Below are 19,508 nucleotides of genomic sequence, written 5' to 3' on the forward strand. Positions count from 1 at the left end.
GTCAATCGACATTAAAGCCCAAAATTCTTGTAGTGTGTGTTTTTATGCAGAATATGCATTGACGCAAGGCAGAAATTGCGATCATAGGAAATCATTGGTTGAGCGCAGTATTACCGCAAGACTTTGCGGTGATTGTGCTCGCAAGATTTGCTCAAGAAGGATTGTCGCAACCTGATCAGTACAACTTGGTGGGCGCATCTGGGTGAAAGGCATAATTAATCACGATAGGATAGAAAATTGATGACAGTCGAATCCGAATTAAGTTGACAGCTGCTAACAATAACAAGTACATTCAACTTTTCGGTGACAAATATTCGGCGCATCAGTCAGGGAATTAAAGTCGTCCCATCTATGCAATCATGAGAGAGAAGTCGTCGTTCACCCTGGATATTCTATAAATACCAAAGGCATTCTTCAGAAAAGGTGTTCACCGTTCCACCAGTTCAGAAGTCTGTTCATAGTTTAGCCTTATTCTTAGATTTTCTTTTATTTTAAGGTGGACGAGAGAGAAGAATGTTATGCCGACAGATCGTTCCGATAAGCTTGGGAGAGCGCCGGAAGCTTTAAGAACAGAGAGAGGGTCGACGCCTGTGGAAGCAGGAACATCTTTGGAGCCGAATAAGACTTACAGTGTAAAAGCCTCGGTCAGCAAGGAATTGCTACCAGGATCTCTATATCTTCATCTTCCATTTTTATTTTATACTCAACTCATTTATCGAAATGGAATTTATTTCTTTATATCTGTTCACTCTCTGTTATTTACGCATGAGTAGCTAAATCAGTTGAATGGGTTGAGAAGCACTTAGCTAGCACAACTAGGGAATCTTCATTCTATGCAATTATCTTGTATTATGTATGCTTCATTCGTCCATTAGAGATACTTAGGAGGGTAGTCTAAGGACAGGATCTAGGCTTGGGAAGGTTAGATTAGAATCTAGGCTCGGGAGAGTCAGATTAGAACACATGATCAAGAGATGGAAGCTTAGGAATAAGCACTATTTGCTATTAACGCATCGCATGCATCCTAGAGATAGGATATGATTGTCTGCGGACACCTTGCTTTTATGCATTTTGCATCATCGCATAGGGAAAGAGTAGAGACTTAAGGATAAGCTTTATGGACACTTTTGCATTCAACACATGCGTCCTAGACTTAAGGAGCATCGCATTTGCATTGGAAAATGACTTACGGTGCATGGTTGTAGCATGATCGCATATTCTGATGCATTCCCAAGTAACGCTAGCTAAAGATCTTCTCAACCCGTTCATCCATATACTCAGTGCATCTATCACACAACTGAATTTTCTCAAATCCGTCGCATTTATTTATTTTTCATTAACGCAATCAACAACAAACCAACAATTAATTGAGTTACCGGTTACTGCAAAGTTTCTTAAAAATTACCAACGCAACCTATTTTCACAAGTCCCTGAGTTCAACCCTGGACTTACCAGGAAACTCAGTAGAGTTTACACTTGGATTCCGCTGAGAAAACTTGAGTGCTCAACGCAATTTCGCCATCGCATATCATCCACATTTTCACATCATAAAATCAAGCATCATCTCTACTAACTCTTATAGTCATACTTCCATTGCTTAATTTGTTTAGTTAGGAGTAGGAGTAGCGCATAGTCCTTTAACTTCATTATTATTTTATTCTTCGCCACAAACTCATTACTTCGCAACATTTAGTTACAAGTCCCTGAGTTCAACCTTGGATCACCCCGAGAAACTTGCGTTCTCGTTATACTTGGCGAGAAAGCAAGATGTACTGGTAGAAATTCAAGTGATTGTAGCGTTTTATTTAGAAATATGAGGACTAACAAGTAGAATGTGCGGTGATTATACTAAGAATTCATGTGAAAAGTGAGCTTGCGTTGATCAACATTGAAAATCTCGGCTAATCCAATATTATGCGTTATTCTGCGACAAAACGTCTATTTTTATAGCTATCGCAGGAACCGATCGCATGCAGTGAATCCTAGACCATCACAAGAATGATCGAGTACGTTCATAATGACATGCAGAAATGCACATTATCTTAGACCTTTTATTTATAATTATGAAGGCTGTTAAGCAGAATATGCGGCAATTATGTTAGGAATTCATGAGAAAATGAGTTTGCGCCGTTTAGCATTAAGAATCTCGGCTAACCCACTATTATGCATTATTATGCGTTCAATTGTCTATTTTTATAGCTAACGCAGGAAGTGGACGCAGACGCGAAAGCTGAGCTATCACATAGACGACCGCATGCGAAGAAATTCTCCATCGCAAATGCGAATGCATATGATCAACGAATGGGTGTTGCGGTAATCGACCGCATGCGTCCATCTCATAAAAGTTGCGATCGTCAAGCGATTGCAATCATCGTGTAGAAGTTGCGGTAATCAAGCGAATGCGGTCATTTTAAGATTATGGCTACACGATGATAACCATGATAGAGGGATGAACGCAAGGTTGGTGGAATTGAGGCATCAACGCATATCTCGGGAAAATCAAAAGATGATGTTGACATTTCACCTACCACGCCGTTAGCAGCATAGATACAGAAAAGGATTAAAGCGCCGCGAATGTCAGAATTAGAGCAAGTCCATTAATGTTGTCGGTGATCCAGCTCTATAAATAGAAGTCGATGAGCAGAATTTCATATCATTCAGGGTTTTTTGCCTGAGGCTCACCTTAGGGTGGATCCCTATGATCCAGACTAACACGTGAGAAGAAAGCTTGATAGTTCTTCATTTCCTTCCTCCATTCCAAGTGACGATCGGAGCCTTCGCCAGAGCTAGATCTCGAGAGAGTCAACTCCACCGCCTTTCCATGGCACCACCGGCAGCCTTGACACACATCCGCTGGAAGCAAGACATTGCTTCCAGCTGGTCCTTTCATTTTATCTTCTTTTCTTATATTGTATTGTATTACATTTTGGATTAAGGAATTAATACATTGTGTGTTCAATGCATTTCTATGTTTCCTTCGATTCCATCTCCATATTTCTTTACTTAGCATCCTTAATTTTCATTGCATGACTTAGTGAGACTATTAGAGTATCGCATACTTAGTCATGCGGATTATAGATATGAAGTATGTAGCAAACTACCGGAAGGTGTGCGTTGTGCGAGTGTGTGAGAAAACCTTATTTGCTTAGTGTAAAGCTGTAGCAACGCCTGTCTATAGGCGAACGCAATGCTTGTCTATGAGTAAAGTCAACAACAACCAACTGCCCAAGAGGGTAAGTAGTTGGTCGCATTAAGTAATGTAAGCCAGTGTTTACTAGAGATAGGAAAAATCTTACGTCAGCCAAGTTTATGTTGTTACCTTGTCTTATGAGGGCATCATTCATCATTTAGACATACTTGATAGAGTAGTCTAAAAATCAAATCTAAGACTTGAGAGAGTGGATTAGAACGCATAAGCAAGAATGGGGAACTTAGGAATGAGCTCCGTTTGCTATTACAAGCGTATCCACCCTACGGAGAGGATATTGCATGCATCCAAGAAGTAGGATACGGTGGCGGTATGCGATCATCTTGTTTATGTGTGAAAGCACATGAGCAGGAATAGAGACTTAAGAATAAGGCCTCTTGACATTTTGCATACACATCGCATACGTTCTAGATATAGGCACAAGTGTGTGTAGTATGATCACATAGCTTGTGTTAGCTGAGGTTGCCCTTGCAGTCACTCTTAAGGGTTGCGATGAAGACATCCTCACATTTTATCTATTTTCCATCCATTTACTTCACATCAACAGTTGTCGTGTCTCTACCTCTCATTCATACTTCTCATTGCTTTGTCTGTTAGTTAGGAGTAGGAGTAGTATTTAGCTTATACCCTCCATCATTCTTTTATTCATCCGCCGCATACACATTACCGCATAGCATTTAGCTACAAGTCCCTGAGTTCGACCTCAGATCACCCGAGAAACTTGCGTTTGCGATATACTTGGCGCGAGCATAAGAAAACTTGTGATGGGAACGCATGGTCATCGCATACATTCGTTAACGCATATTTTTATTCCAACGTGTGACCACCGACGCATGAGAATTATCGCATAACTTAAGACATGCATCGCATAATTGCGTCCCTCTAATTTTTGTCATCAAGTTTTTGGCGCCGTTGCGGGGGACTTGGCAGCTAATTATTTGTTGAGTTTTGTGTTCTCGTAGGCAACCTTTTTATCTTGGGAGTATTGTAGTTTGTGCGACCAAACTGCAACCAATATTGAAGTGTAGGCAATGCGTTGAAAGCCAATATTAACCCCAAGATAGAAGGGCAATCAGTCGTATGAGCTGAAGATAGTTCTAAGCACATGGTGGCCAACATGCACCCAACAATTGCCAGAAGTTCCAATGGTCAGGGCAAGCTTTTGGCCTAAGTAGTTGAGAGAAATCTTCTGCATGGGAGACTCCTTGCGGTGACAACACTCCAATTTCTCCACGGACGTCTTCTACTCTATCTTTACCTTGCTTTCTTAGTTTAGTTTATTTTCATTGTTATTTTGGATATGCAGCTACTTCCTTGGTTGTGGTGTGTTTGCTCCTTGCAGGTGCGACAATAATTCTCCTCGGTGCGTAGTTTCAACGAAAGAATTCCCTCCATCCTTCGACGCATGGCTTCGATCGCGTGAATTCCAAAGCATGATCGCATGCATTATTCCACCTAAGTTTCTTTTCTTTTTATCTTTTATGCATTATCCTTTTGAAATTCTCTTTTCCTGATTGCGTTCCTTTGCGATGCATCTATGATAGAAAGTATAATTCACCGCATCTGCTAACTAAGCATTGCAAGGCACTTTTTACTTTTAATAGCTTCTTCAAATTTCGAAAGTCTTTTTATTTTGCGCAAACCTTTGCTCAAATATTTATTACCGCATTTCTGTTGATTTTGTTTTTAGCTTTGCGGTGGGAACGCTGCCAACATCTAAGTTTGGGGGTGGCAACGATCTCAGAGAATTACGTTCATTACATTGCGATCAATTTCTATAAAAAAAAAAAAAAAGAATTTTGAGAATAACAACTCCAATGTCAACGCAATGGGGAAACCCATGTTGATAAGAGTTAAGTTGTGAAAGGCACTTACCCGTAGTTGGATGTCTGCATGACACACGTAGGGGCAAGCCAAAACGAAGGTAAGTCACTAGGATCAATGCATAAGCGCAACTTCTCTATCCAGTGCAAGCCAAAACAAGCAAGACAAGAGTTGAGTTGAATATGGAATGCAACCGAAGTTGGATGCCCGCATGACACACGTGGGGTTAAGCCAAAATGAAGAGCGTAACCAGGTTCAACGCTGCATTCTAATAAGTAATCGCAAAGTTTTGATATATTTTGAACGAACGCATTCTCAAAAGCTAAACAAAAAGTTGCAGTGAATGAATAAAAAGTTTTTGAGCAAAGGCTTGCCGGATTTAAACTTAGAAAAGATCTTTTTGAAGAAGCAGCCGAAGTGGAGGAGATCGTTGCGGCCATGGTTAGAGGTATGAGTAAATTATATTCTGAGAGGCTGGTCATCACAAAGGAAAGTCGGAAGGTGAGTTAGAATTTCTTGAGTATAACACATGCTTGAGGACAAACATGATTCTAAGTTTGGGGGTGTGATGATATGCAGAAATGCACGTCATCTTAGGCCTTTTATTTAGAATTATGAGGGCTGTTAAGCAGAATATGCTATGTTAGAAATTCATGAGAAAATGAATTTACGTCGTTCAACATTAAGAATCTCGGCTAACCCACTATTATGCGTTACTATGCGTTCAATTGTCTATTTTTGTAGCTAATGCAGGAAGTGGACGTAGAAGTGGAAGTCGGGCTATCACATAGACGACTACATGTGGAGAAATTCTCCATCGCATATGCTAATGCATACGATCAACGCATGGGTATTGCGGTAATCGACCGCATGCGTCTATCGTATAGGAGTTGCGATCGTCAAGCGATTGCGGTCATCATGTAGAAGTGGTGGTAATCAAACATATACGGTCATTTCAAGATTGCGGCTACACGATGATAACCATGATAGAATGATGAACACAAGGTTGGTGGAATGGAGGTATCAACGCATATCTCGGAAAAATCAAAAGATGATGTTGACATTTCACCTACCACGCCATCAACAGCAGAGATTCAGAAAAGGACTAACGCGCCACGAATGTCAGAATCAGAGTAGGTCCATTAATATTTTCGGCAATCCAGCTCTATAAATAGAAGCCGATGAACAGAATTTCATATCATCTAGATTTTTTGCCTGAGGCTCGCCTTAGGGCGGTCCCTGTGATCCAGACTAACGCGTGGGAAGAAAGCTTGAGAGTTCTTCATCTTCTTCCTCCATTCCGAGTGACGACTAAAGCCTTCGCCGGAGTTAGATCTCAAGAGAGTCAGCTCCACCGCCTTTCCATGACACCACTGGCAGCCTTGACACACATCCGCTGGAAGCAAAACATTGCTTCCAACTGGTCCTTTCATTTTCTCTTCTTTTCTTATATTGTATTGTATTACATTTTGGATTAAGGAATTAATACATTGTGTGTTCAATGCATTTCTATGTTTTTTTCGATTCCATCTCCATCTTTCTTTACTTGGCATCCTTAATTTTCATTGCATCACTTAGTGAGACTGTTAGAGTATCGCATACTTAGTCATGTGGATTAGAGATATGAAGCATGTAGCAAACCACTGAAAGGTATGTGTTGTGCGAGTGTGTGAGAAAACCTTATTTGCTTAGTGTGAAGCTGTAGCAACGCCTATCTATAGGCGGACGCAATGCTTGTCTATGAGTAAAGTTAGCAACAACCAACTGCCCGGGAGGGTAATTAGTTGGTCGCATTAAGTAATGTAAGCCAGTGTTCACTAGAGATAAGAATAATCTTACGTCAACCAAGTTTATGCAGTTACCTTGTCTTATGAGCGTATCATTCATCATTTAGGCATACTTGATAGAGTAGTTTAAAAATCAAATCTAAGACTCGAAAAAGCATATTAGAACGCATAAGCAAGAATGGGGAACTTAGGAATGAGCTCCGTTTTCTATTACACAGCGTATGCACCCTACGAAGAGGATATTGCATGCATCCAAAAGTAATAAGATACGGTGGCGTTATGGGGTCATCTTATTTATGTGTGAGAGCACATGAGCAGGAATAGAGACTTAGGAATAAGGTCTCTCGACATTTCGCATATACATCGCATACGTTCTAGATATAGGCACAAGTGTGTGTAGCAGGATTGCATAGCTTGCGTTGGCTGAGGTTACCCTTGCGGTCACTCTTAAGGGTTGCGATGAAGATATCCTCACATTTTATCTATTTTCCATTATTTTACTTCACGTCAACAGTTGTCATGTCTCTACCTCTCATTCATACTTCTCATTGCTTTGTCTGTTAGTTAGGAGTAAGAGTAGTGTTTAGCTTATACCCTCCATCATTCTTTTATTCATCTGCCGCATACACATTACCGCATAGCATTTAGCTACAAGTCCTTGAGTTCGACCTCGGATGACCAGAGAAACTTGCATTCGCGTTATACTTGGCGCGAGCGTAAGAAAACTTGTGACGGGAATGCATGGTCATCGCATATATTCGTTAACGCATATTTTCATCATCGGATGACTATCGACGCATAAGAATTATCGCATAACTTAAGACATGCATCGCATAATTGCGTCCCTCTAATTTTCGTCATCAATTCATCGCATAGATGTTGCGGCTATTAATCGCATGCGTCCACCGCATGGAGGTTACGGCTACAGAGTAATAACTATGATATAAGGGTGATCACAAAGGTGGTGAAATGCGCTGGTACTTTGGAAACCAAGCATGAATGCATACCTTGGGAGTATCAAAAAGATGATGTTGACATTTCACCTACCACGCCGTTAGTAGCAGAGATTCAGAGCAGGTCCATCACGCTGTTAGTGGCAGAGACTCAGAGTGGGACCATCAATGTTGTCGGCGATTAAGCTCTATAAATATAGCCTTAGAGCCCAAATTCAAGGTATCCGAGTTTCTGCCTGAAGGCAGATCCTTATGATCATAGATGAGAGCATGAGAAGATATTCTTTGAGAGTTCTTCATTCCTTCAATCCATTCCGAGTGACGACCGAAGATTTCCCAGAGATAGATCTCGAGAGAGACTACTTCACCGCCCATCTATGGTACCACCAACAGCCTTGACACACATCTGATGGAAGCAAGAGATTCCTACATCTAGCCCTCCACTCTTCTTCTTATCTCTGTATTGTGTTACATTTTGGCTTAAGATATTAATACATTTTGTAAGCAATGCATCTCTTTATTTCCTTCGACCCCATCTTCATTATCTTCTTCTTTATACTTTCATTGCAACGAACTAAGTAAGATTGCAAGAGGATCGCATACTTAATCATGCGGCATAGACATATGAAGCATGTAGCAAACCGCTGAAAGGTGTGCGTTGTGCAAGTATCGTGAGTAAATCCTCTTTACTTAGTGCGAGGCTGAAGCAACGCTTGTCTATGAGCTTATCAGTGGCAACTAACTGCCCGAGAGGGTAAGTAGTAGTGGAACGCATTAAGCAAAGTAAGCAGTGTTCCCAGAGATAGGACTAATCTTATGTCAACCATGTTTTGTGTGATCATCTTGTCTTATGTATGCATCATTTACCCTTTGGACATACTTGAGAGAGTAGTCTAAAGATAGAATCTAGGCTTGAGAGAGTTGGATTAGAATTGCATAAGCAAGAAGTAGAAACTTAGACATAAGTTTTATATGCTATTTACACATCGCATGCGCCCTATAAATAAGATATGGTGGTATGCGGTCACCTTGTTTTATGTATGCATCAGTCATCGCATAGGCAAGAGTAGAAACTTAGAAATAAGTTCTATCGACATTTTTTCATATGCCTCGCATGTGTATATTTGTGTATAGCATGATCGCATAACTTATGCTGGCTGGGATTACCCTTGCGATCAAGCTTAATGATGCGGTGAAGTCACCCCCTCCACCATTTTATCTATTTTTCCATGCATCTTATTACGTGTTAACAGTTGCCGCATCTCTACCAACTCTCATAGTCATACTTCCATTGCTTAATCTGTTTAGTTAGGAGTAGAAGTAGCGCATAATCCTTTAACTTCATTATTCTTTTATTCTTCGTCGCAAACACATTACTTCGCAACATTTAGTTACAAGTCCCTGAGTTTGACCTCGGATCACCCCGAGAAACTTGCGTTCTCGTTATACTTGGCGAGAAAGTAAGAAAACTTGTAGCAGGAACGCATAGTCACTGCATACACTCTTAAATGCATATTGCATATTTTTTAGTCCAATGCATGACCATCGATGCATGGAGATTAATGCACATCATAAGACACACACATATTTACTCTCCATTGTCCACGCATCAATTACATGAATACTCGAACTTTATGTGGAGACATAAGAGATGATCAAGTTCAATAAATAGCCAAAATGGTATATAGTATACGAATAAGGTTGGGTACCTTATTCTGGTAACACTATAGGATGCGATCCACTCTGTAGTTGTTACATTTTGTTGTAAAGTACTACAAATGAAGTGATCCTGATTCATTCATATAGTGACATGAGGAGTGGGGGCATCCTGTGCAATGAGTCTGCATAAGATCAAACTAAGAAATAAGTCACTCTTATTAATGCTATTTACTGGTTAAGAATGACTATTTCAAAGCGATGACCTAGGTTACTTAACTTAATCCTGAGCTAACTATGAAGTTCTGTTTATCCAGTATTATCCTTAGATTTGCATGAGTGAGGGTTGGATCAATAAGTCCCCATTTCAAGGGTAAGACTGGGTAGATAATTTGGAACATAGGGTGCAAGATGAAATTCGCTCTTACCCGCTTTTAGGGTTAGTAGAGAGGTTGTTCCCTTAAGTACTGACTCCGGGTCTTGAATAAGGGACCCCACCGTCTCATTGGCCCGAGAGGGATTCGGTTTGTTGATTGGATCTCAAACCAATTGTCCATCAGAGAATCAATGGAACTTAAGAAACAAGAGGTAATCTCGCAGGTAAAACAACTATTGACCCAACCGTTATTACGAACAACCTATGAATGGTTAACTTACTAATCATGGTTATATCGAGTGGATACAATATATCTACAGTGAGGGGAGTGCAACTACTGAACTTTATTGGAATGACCTGGTAGTTGATGAATGAGGGTTAATTCAGTTTAAAGAGTTTAGCCAATTAATCTCGGATCGTTAGAGCCCGTGATCTGTAGGTCCATTAGGTCCCCCTACTAGCTCACAAATGGAATAAGCTTTATAATAGAGTGATAAGTTAATTTGAAGCATTCAAATTCGAATTAAGGGAATTAGTAATTATATGTGACATAGTTACACGTTTAATTATGGAATTAAACGAAATTGGAGAATCGATTAATATTTAAATATGATTTAAATATTAATTTCATGAATAAGATTTCATGGTGGTGGAATTGGTGTTAAATTAATTTAATATTTGATATTAAATTAATAGAATTAATTAAATGGTTTAATTAATTATTTTTTTTAGAAAAATTAATTAATTGAATTAAATTTTTGGTAAAATTAATTTTTTTTCACTTTAATAAAGAATTAAAACTGAAAATTAAATTTTTATTTTGAAAATAGTTTTCAAAAATAATTGAAAGATTCGGTTTTTTCAAATACCCAAAAACTTGCTAGCACCTTAGTCATATTCCTTTTCCTAAATTCCACCTCAAATTCAAATAGGAGCTGGGTGTTGTAAATGCAATCTGATTGCAAGGTATTCCTACATAAAATCACAATTTTTTTAAGTTGAAGAACGCATGCAAACAGTTGGTTTTTGCTTTTGCTGAAGAAAGGGTTCTTTAGTTTTAAGATACCAGTCACCTTCTACTTCTTAATTTCATCAATTCCAGCTTGTTTTGAGTCACACAACTCAATCTAAGGTTCCTAGAGGATAGTAGAGAAGTCCTAGTGGTGGTTTACGACCATAAAAGAAGGAGATTGTAGCTGATTTTTGAGCTTGAAGAAGATTTACACATGTATTCGTGAAACCCTTTTATTATTTGATGAATATGTTTAATTTAAAGCTAAAATTGATGAATTAGAGTGCTTAATCATTCTATTTTCTTCCGCTTCATATTTGTTAAAACTAACAGTTATCTGTTCACATGTGGAAGAATTGCTATATCATGACGATCAGTGAAACAGACCATTACGACTACTTTCTCAAATCATGCTGAAATTCTTATAATTCACGAGACAATTCAAGAATGTGTATGGCTAAGATCAATGACCCAACACATTCGTAGAACATAAAGTTTGTCTTCTAATAAAAATCTTCCAAAGATATTATACGAAAACAACACAGCATGCATAACCCAAATCAAAGGAAGATATATTAAAGGAGATAGAACAGAGTATATTTTACCAAAGCTTTTCTACATTCATGATATTAAAGAAAATGACGACATCACTGTACAACAAATTTGTTCAAATGATAACCTGGCAGACTTTACCAACTGCAACCTTTGAAAAATTGGTGCACAAGATTGGAATGCGACGATTCAAAAATCTCAAATGATGTTTCTAAGAGGGGAGCAAACCGATTTAGGAGTATAAATATATGAAATATGTAATTTTTTTCCCTTCCCTAGGTTTTTGTCCATTGAGTTTTTTTTCTAATAAGGTTTTAAGCATATTTCATATTTATAATAGACATCCAAGAGAAGTATTATAAATATTATAATAAAAATAGATGTTCATCAATACCCAAGCTTAGTGTCCTAAAAATAACAAATGGCCTATCCATTGCTCATGTCCTAAAAAGAACAAATGTTTTATCCCTCATTACTCCATATGGCTTAATGCATTTTATCCATGTGTCTTATATTTACACATTATTAGTGTCCAAATAAGTCCGCCACCTACTTGCCAAATTACTATAAATAGTGACATTTGATGAATTTGAATACAAGAATGATTTTAAGAGGAAAATAGTGATGTATTCCACTATTCATAATTTCATAATTTTCACTTTGATTTTTTAATTTTCTTTTATTAGATTTATTTATTATTATTATCATTATTATTATTTCTCGATATTCATTCTTCCGCTCATCAATTTCAAAACAAAATTCACCCTTTCAACCTTGATGGAACCTTTTCTGGATTACAAGTCAATAATAATTATTAATTTACCTTTGCAAAAGTACAATTATTTTTAGAAAATGGCTATTGGTGTAAGCTAGGTCGGAAGAACTCCTCACACGTTGCTTAATATATATATATATATATAATGGAAATAAGAGCACAGAGCAAAAGATGGTTAAATGTGTACACGTATACAAAACAGAGTTGCAAATAAAAAAAAATAAAAAAAATAAAAAAAATAAAAGAGGGCTGAAAACACGGATCCACCTAATATGGATGTATCTAAAAGCACGAGGATCAAAGAAATAGAATTGCTATGCCAAGCCCAACCACACTATTAAGTTACAAAAACTCGATCAACTATGCTCTTACTTTGATCACTTCCGGGAAATATTAGGTGTCTAGATAGAGAAATTCACAATACATCGAAACATCTGATACAAGTATGTTCGAGGAGTCTGCTCACGAGGCTCTCGGACTCGGGAATGAGGGAATATGTCACGCTGTTCCAGAAATGAAATGTCACCGACTCTTTCAAGATTTTCTTCAGCAAACCCTCCTGTTGAGCTTTTTCGGTTGCACTTGCTGGTGCCGCAAAGTATCTATTTCCAATATAGTTGATTCCACAAGAAATAAAAGTTACTAATACAAACTGGAATAAGCTAAGTTCCACAACAGACGGTTCAAGTAATCAAATTTCAAAACATGTAGGGAGAAACGGCTCAAGTGTGCCTACTTGAAATATAACTTTAAAGTGTGCTTAAAAAGTGTTTCCAAGTGAATATATATATATATATACACTCTAGGTATGTATGTATGTATATATGTTTTAAGCACTTGTACACCATTTGATTCCAAACAGTCCCCAAGAAAGTAACGGCGGTTGAGGAGTTAAAGAACATGATCTCCACAACTAACAACAAATTGTCGAATCATGGCAGAAGAGCTGTCAGATTTTCAAGAAAATAATTAGATGAACAGTGGAGACCTAGGGAACGAGTAAATCTCCTAAACACTTCTCGCAGAAATTTTGTCCTTGCAAGAATAAAAAAAACACGGAAGGTAGATAGACAGGAAAGATGATGTAGATTTCCAAGAATGTTGGGTGGGGCGGAGCTGGAATTATTCAATGCATCAGTGGACTATCGATGCTGTGGGATGAAGCGAAGAAAAGGGAGTGATTGATGTCCCAAAAGATCCATCTCGTTCTAAAGACGCCAGGCAAACTCAGCTAGTTTTTAAAGGCCATTCTCGAGACATCCAATCTCTTAAACTCACAAATCAGCAAATCACATACACCATTATAAGCATTTTAGTTTCTTTTCCTCACGTTTCCATGGTGAGATGCATACGAGATGGAGATCATAAAGAACACCAATCAACTTCTCAATTTATCATTATACCCCGAGATGTAGAAAGCATTACCATGTCCATCCCACCCTAAAACTCTAAGAATTTGCTGAAATTAGAATAGATTCATCTACCAGGGATATAATTAAAATGTCTTGGCTTGGTGGTGATGGGTGAAATACATACACAAGACTCAAAATCTTGTGTTCCCCTACCCTTCTTTAACCCTGACAGATTTACTTATTTGAACCTAATTTCATTCTTTTGATCTTCTTTTATAACAAGAAACGAAACTTTATTCAAAAAAATGAAAAAGACTAATGCTCAAGAAATACAAGCTCCAATACGGAGTGTAAATGTAGTATAGTAAATATACATAGGATCAATCTTTTTCATTTTGTAAAAAGGAATGATTCATTATACAAAAGATCATTGATTGATTAAGCGGAGACGAGTCTTTGTCCATAGATCAGTGACAGGGAAGCTTTAATTTAACTAAAGTTCTTTAAAGGCTACCCACATATATATAGAACCAAAAGAGATATGAACTCTGTAGTAGAGGATGGTTTTCTTCGAGAATCTTTCTCATGATTGGATCAGAATGCTGTTCATTAATCATCCTTTCAAGGCTACGAAACCACAACTCTCTAGCTTGATTCCGGGTTGTATTGTGGAAGATTTGGGATGAGATACACTATAATATTTCATGACAAAGAAAGCTCTACTCTACTGGAGATGTTCTTGAGTTTTCTATTGGAAATAGGTACGTAAGGGGTGGAAAGGATAGGGGTAAGCAGTTTGTTAGAGAACCTTATTAAGAAGCAGAGGGGGATGTAAGGCGGTTATTTTGGAAAAGGCATATTGTTTGGTAGAGAAACTCAACCCTCTCAAATTGGCTGAAACTTTTGTAGGGTGATCAGCCAATTCCGGCTTACTGTTTGCTAAACAGTGCATATCAATCCGACCACTGTTTTGGTAATTCCTTGGAAGTTTTCACATACTTTATCTTTTAACTAAAATGTGGCTTTATATGTGTGTGTGTATAATGTTAGAGACTCAGATTCAGGATGTTAATAATATATATATTCATATATAAGGCATAAGATAAGCAAATTTAATTGGAAATTACCTAGTGATATTCTGTGAAGCAATGGGAAAAAATACAAAAGACGGCTGCACATTCAACTCAAACTGTTCTGAAGGCACTTCGCTGGAAAACCTCTTTGCAACTCTTGTCAAGAGCTCAGCCCCATTCCATCTAAAACCTCTATCATCATAAGTCGAATAGTATTCTTTCAGACACTCCATTATGAAGGGGCTGCAGAGAAGAAACAAATGTATAGCTCAAAAGAAAATCCAAGCTAATCATATACGTAAGACAAATGTGGGCACTGTGTGCTGCTCAATGAAGTGTTTGACAACGTGGAGAAACAATTGACAGTTCCCTCAACCTATCAAATACATTTTCTTTCTAAAAAAGGAACCTATCAAATACTTCTATAACATAGTTGCTAGAAGTAAATACAGAACAATCTACCTTTTAAATGAAAAAAACTGTACAAATAACATGACAACAATTATATACAACAACACTAGTCAATATATTAATCATTATCATTAATGTTGCTTAAATATTGTTTTCTTGTCGACTTGGTCTAATGACTACGAAGATATATCTTCAGATTAAAGAAGGAAAAAAAAGACTATGCATTCTTGTAGCCCAAGTAGGTTTGCTACACGAGGTGTCAAAGAATGCATTTATAACTTCTCTCCCCTGTTCTAAATCACCTCTAATCTCTCCTTGGGGACTATCAACGCACTGAGGCATGTTTGGGCAACTACCTTAGATTGCTAAGAAGTTACTTTGTGGAACTGTTTAGAGTTCCAGCAAAGAAATGGTATCCCATCGCATCACATGTTCAGGGATGATTGCTTTTCCTTGAAGATTTGAGCAGAGCAGAAAACAATTTTGAAAACGTATTTCAGGACCTTCGTGTACATATATAGATAGTGGGAGTAAACCTTTAACCATTAATAGCTCTCATAAGCATATATGACATGAATTTCTATACAACGGGGTGCATCAAAAGTGGAAACGTTTAAGGTATGTTATATTTCAGAACCTCTGTTCATATACATGATGGGAGTATTCTCTTAACCTTCGATAGTTCTAAAGCTAAGACATTAATTTTCCAAGTCAAATCTATTTCAATTTTCTCTCGTGCCAAACATTTGATCCCTCAATCTTTTCTTTTTGTATGTTGGAGGAGGTGCTTTTGCATCCTCCCTTTAGGGAGGAGGGCAAAGTGTTAAGGCAGGCAGGCAAGAGAAACAATAGAATTAAAAGAGGTGAAGAGGTTTAATGTCTTCTTGTGGGTGTTAGTCTCTAGACATTTTTGTAAGTATGCTATTGGTAGTTTTATTGGGAAGTGGTTAGGTTTATGTAGTCATTTTCCCCCCCTTTTTTTCTATATCATAAAAATGTTTTTTCCCCAAACAAAAACATGTAAATTCAAGTTAGACTAGTCAAAGATGTTATCAACCACTATGGTTTCAGAGAAGAAAATTTCATCTGTTATAATAACATAGATGATTCCTAAGCAGAATATGAATTGCCTGAGAACCGATGCCTTTTAAACTGCCACATACCTATGCCTTCTAAATGCCATTACTGCCCCATTCAAAGAACTTCCAGCAAGCTGATTCTCCATCCCAACAGAATTGTGAAGCGAAGATAGAGGTTTCAAGACTACAATGTCAGAATCAAGATAGATTCCACCATACCTGGAAAACAGAACAAATTTGTAACGTAAATGCTCAATCAAAAAAATTAAATACGCTATCAAAAGTCTGGACAAAATTCAGACAAGCCTTTGCCATAACAAAGATGATTGCCAAAATTCACTAAAATTTACTCAGGTAGTTCTTGGCCCTCTTTCCCGGAGAAATTGTCTTCCAAACCATATAATCCAACCTCACAGGCAATTAAGCCCAGGTACTGCATTCTCTTCAATGCACAAAAACATGCACACACACAACCCTCATAAACATGTAGATTCTCACATTAGGAGATTGGACGATGATTTGTGAGTTTGCCTTTTCTTGTTAGGGGTTACAAGTAGAAGAGCACCAATGATTATGACCTGATAACATCAACAGAAGGCTTGACATAAAGAAACCGATAAACAGAATGTGGATGGAGCATCTCCTTGCCTAACAAAGTATTTAGGACCTTCTGACTTTTTCTAAAAAGGTTCCTAGTGTTCAGATATTCTTTTCTATTTAATCCCCATGTTTGAAAAGTTTCAATTCAGTCGTACCAAATCATATATTTAGCCTTTCAGAAATGATAAATACTATATGATATTAAGTAATTGACTCTTGACCCTTCAAAATGAAATATCGTTTAATAATATTTGGAATAAGGACATGCCTGAGGTTTTTCTTGACCAGTGTCATTTGGCAAGAAACAGGACTGCTGACTTAAATTAACGGACGAAGCACAAACCACGTTATACCAAGAAAGGTTGTATTCATAAATATCTCAATAGAAAAAATGGAAATTAGGGTTAGATAGAGAAGGCTTACTTGTATAAAGCAGCCAAACGAACAAGCTCACTGTAATGAGTAGAATAGAACTTTGTCTTTTTCCATTCAAACCAGATAGAAGCAAATTTATGGGTTGGTGTATCCTTCAGTAATTCATCAAGATTTGGCATAGCAACCGCAACTTTGTAACTGTTGAACAAATATTGCAGTTAATCACAAAAATAAAATGTGAGTGAATTTGAAAGAATTTCATAGGATAAGTACCCATTTTTCACAAAGTTATCTTTGAAGAAATCAAGCTCAATTGTCTCCGAGAAAATAACAACGCATGCATTTTGATGATGCGAGAACACGCTCTCTAGCCCACGTTGATGCCGAACACCGAACATCCAAGGAGGTGAGTTCCAAACCATAAAAACTCTCATATCGCATTTATTTTTCTTGAAGAATGCATCCATAAAATGAGAAAATGACAGATGCGGATATAGACCAGGATAATAACCCCATCGCTTGCCGTCTGCATATATACTAGTAAAAATTTGAGGCACGACCCTCAGTTTAGATCCTGCATCCTTCGTAAAAACTACTTTATCTACTACATCAGCGTTTTCTGCGCTTCTATCCCGACTCTTCTCGTTCTTAGTACTCCTATTGATAACTTTTTTCCTCGAAAGGTTATTTCCGGCGTGTTCATCTGAAGTTCCGATCACGTTTAAAGTTTCCTTACCAGTGTCCATTACGTTTACATCAGTCTGACTACTTAGGCTCCCGCTCTTCTTGATACTTGCGTCCACACTGCCATTTTCTACTTCCGTATTAAAGACCTTCCGTGTAACGCCTAACGGCTTGTTAACAAGAAACGGGACTCTTTTAAACTCGTTCATCCACCATTTCTGAACGATTCGATCACCTCTTGTTAGCGCGGCCACACCAAGACCATCCGGATCTTGCAAAATGGGATTGTTCAGCGGATTCAGGACTTCCCAGTTGGACTTAAACATCCTATCCCTCCGCAAAAAATCGCCCTTCTTATCGAACCAATCTCCCCACCCATCTCTTAAGGGCGAAACACTTCCACCCACCTTTAACAAAAGCGCGTCCTCGATCCCAGTCATTTCACTTGCTTTCCTCCTCACCTCTTCATCAACCGGCACATCATCAGAGCCAAACGCAGCTTTACTGCGATCTTCTTCACCTAATCCGATAGGAAAACCAGAAGTGTCATCAGACCAATCTTCGATCGAACGTTTGTTATCAAAAATCTTCCTAATAGCCCCACTAACATGGTCAAAATAAAATCCAGAAACCCTGACCTGATCAGATTGATCTTCATCCTCTCCCAAATCCTCGTCGCCAGATGCCCTAGATTGGAGGTCCTCATCCACAAAATCGAGCTCATCGATCTTGTCCTCGTCGGTGGTAGTAGTGCCCAAAACAATGTCGCTGTCGTCATCTGAATCAGAGACCAGAATGTTGCCTAGGGATTTTGGATACATGTGAGGAGAGTACGTGTGTGACTGAGAGCGAGAAAGGCGAGTGTAGAGGAGGGAGACTGAAAATAGAAGCAGCAAAGCGGCGGCGAAGGCGCAAAAGTAGGCGCCACAGGAACCGCGACGACGTGTCTGAAGGTTCCGCAGCATTTTATTTTACAGGTAGAAATTGCAGAAGAGAGACAACATTGGGCAGAGGGAAGAAAGAAAGAGAAGTTCAATGGCGGACAATGATCTGAGTTAGCGGCACCCTACAACTGAAATGTAGCAAGAAGTTGTAGTGGTAAAAAATTTCCCGTAAAACTGTTCTGGGCTGATGTGACCGCCAGCTACGTGGCCTAACTGTATTGTGCCACGAGTTTTTATCCTATTCATTTTCTTACTCTTTTTTTTTTTTTTTTTAATTTAGTTAAGGAATAATTTCTTTTCTTTTCTTTTCTTTTTTATAAACTCTTTTATATTATGGAATTTTTCCATTTTTGTAAACTTTATCTTGATTTATTTAGATTTAGATTTCACATTTTAGAGATTTGTAATCTATTTATTTTGGAGGGATAAATCAATTTAAATTAATTTTGGTGAAAAAAATGGAATTAATTGTTGAAATCTTAATTATTGAGATTAAAGTGAGAAAATATATTTTTGTAGTTGTTGTGGACTGTGTTATGTTGTTGTAATTTGATATTAAATCCTTGATATTGGTGTATGTTTAGATTAGGCTGCTCAATTGAAGTGTTGGAGTGGGTTTGGAAGAAGCCATGTGTTGGGTAAGTGGTTTAAATTTTTGTTGAATAAATTTGTGATCTAGAATTTGAAGCTAAGTGTTAAAAATAATTTATGATTTGTGCTTTATGATTCAATTCAAAGTGTGTGGAACTTGGTGGTTAGTGTGCTTGAATTGAATTGTGTATCTAAACTTGAGGTAAGCACTTCACTACCGGTTCGCCCTTAAACTCGAGTTGTTATTAAGTATGTG

The 19,508-nt window shown here is 38.0% G+C and overlaps 1 protein-coding gene across 1 annotated transcript; it reads right to left on the minus strand.

Moving 5' to 3' along the window:
- Positions 1-12,262: 12,262 nt before the first annotated feature.
- Positions 12,263-19,114, minus strand: LOC120073336 (alpha 1,4-glycosyltransferase family protein). Its single transcript, XM_039026119.2, has 5 exons — positions 17,307-19,114; positions 17,082-17,231; positions 16,143-16,277; positions 14,623-14,811; positions 12,263-12,745 (listed from the first exon to the last, which is right to left on the minus strand). The coding sequence occupies exons 1-5, from the start codon at positions 18,680-18,682 to the stop codon at positions 12,559-12,561; spliced, it is 2,037 nt and encodes a 678-aa protein (XP_038882047.1). The 5' UTR covers positions 18,683-19,114; the 3' UTR covers positions 12,263-12,558.
- Positions 19,115-19,508: the final 394 nt, after the last annotated feature.

Source organism: Benincasa hispida, chromosome 3 (assembly GCF_027475165.1).
Source record: "Benincasa hispida cultivar pf3 chromosome 3, pf3_genome.v1.1, whole genome shotgun sequence".
Lineage (NCBI taxonomy): Eukaryota > Viridiplantae > Streptophyta > Magnoliopsida > Cucurbitales > Cucurbitaceae > Benincasa > Benincasa hispida.

What these genes read in the sequence shown, in the direction of transcription:
- LOC120073336 (XM_039026119.2), bottom strand. Translation starts at nt 18,682, where the DNA reads ATGCTGCGGAACCTTCAGACACGTCGTCGCGGTTCCTGTGGCGCCTAC. An exon ending in ATGGCATTTAGAAGGCATAG is followed by an intron (nt 14,812 to 16,142) that starts GTATGTGGCAGT and finishes TCTTCTCTGCAG; the next exon opens with CCCCTTCATAATGGAGTGTC. An exon ending in GCTTCACAGAATATCACTAG is followed by an intron (nt 12,746 to 14,622) that starts GTAATTTCCAAT and finishes TATTGGAAATAG; the next exon opens with ATACTTTGCGGCACCAGCAA.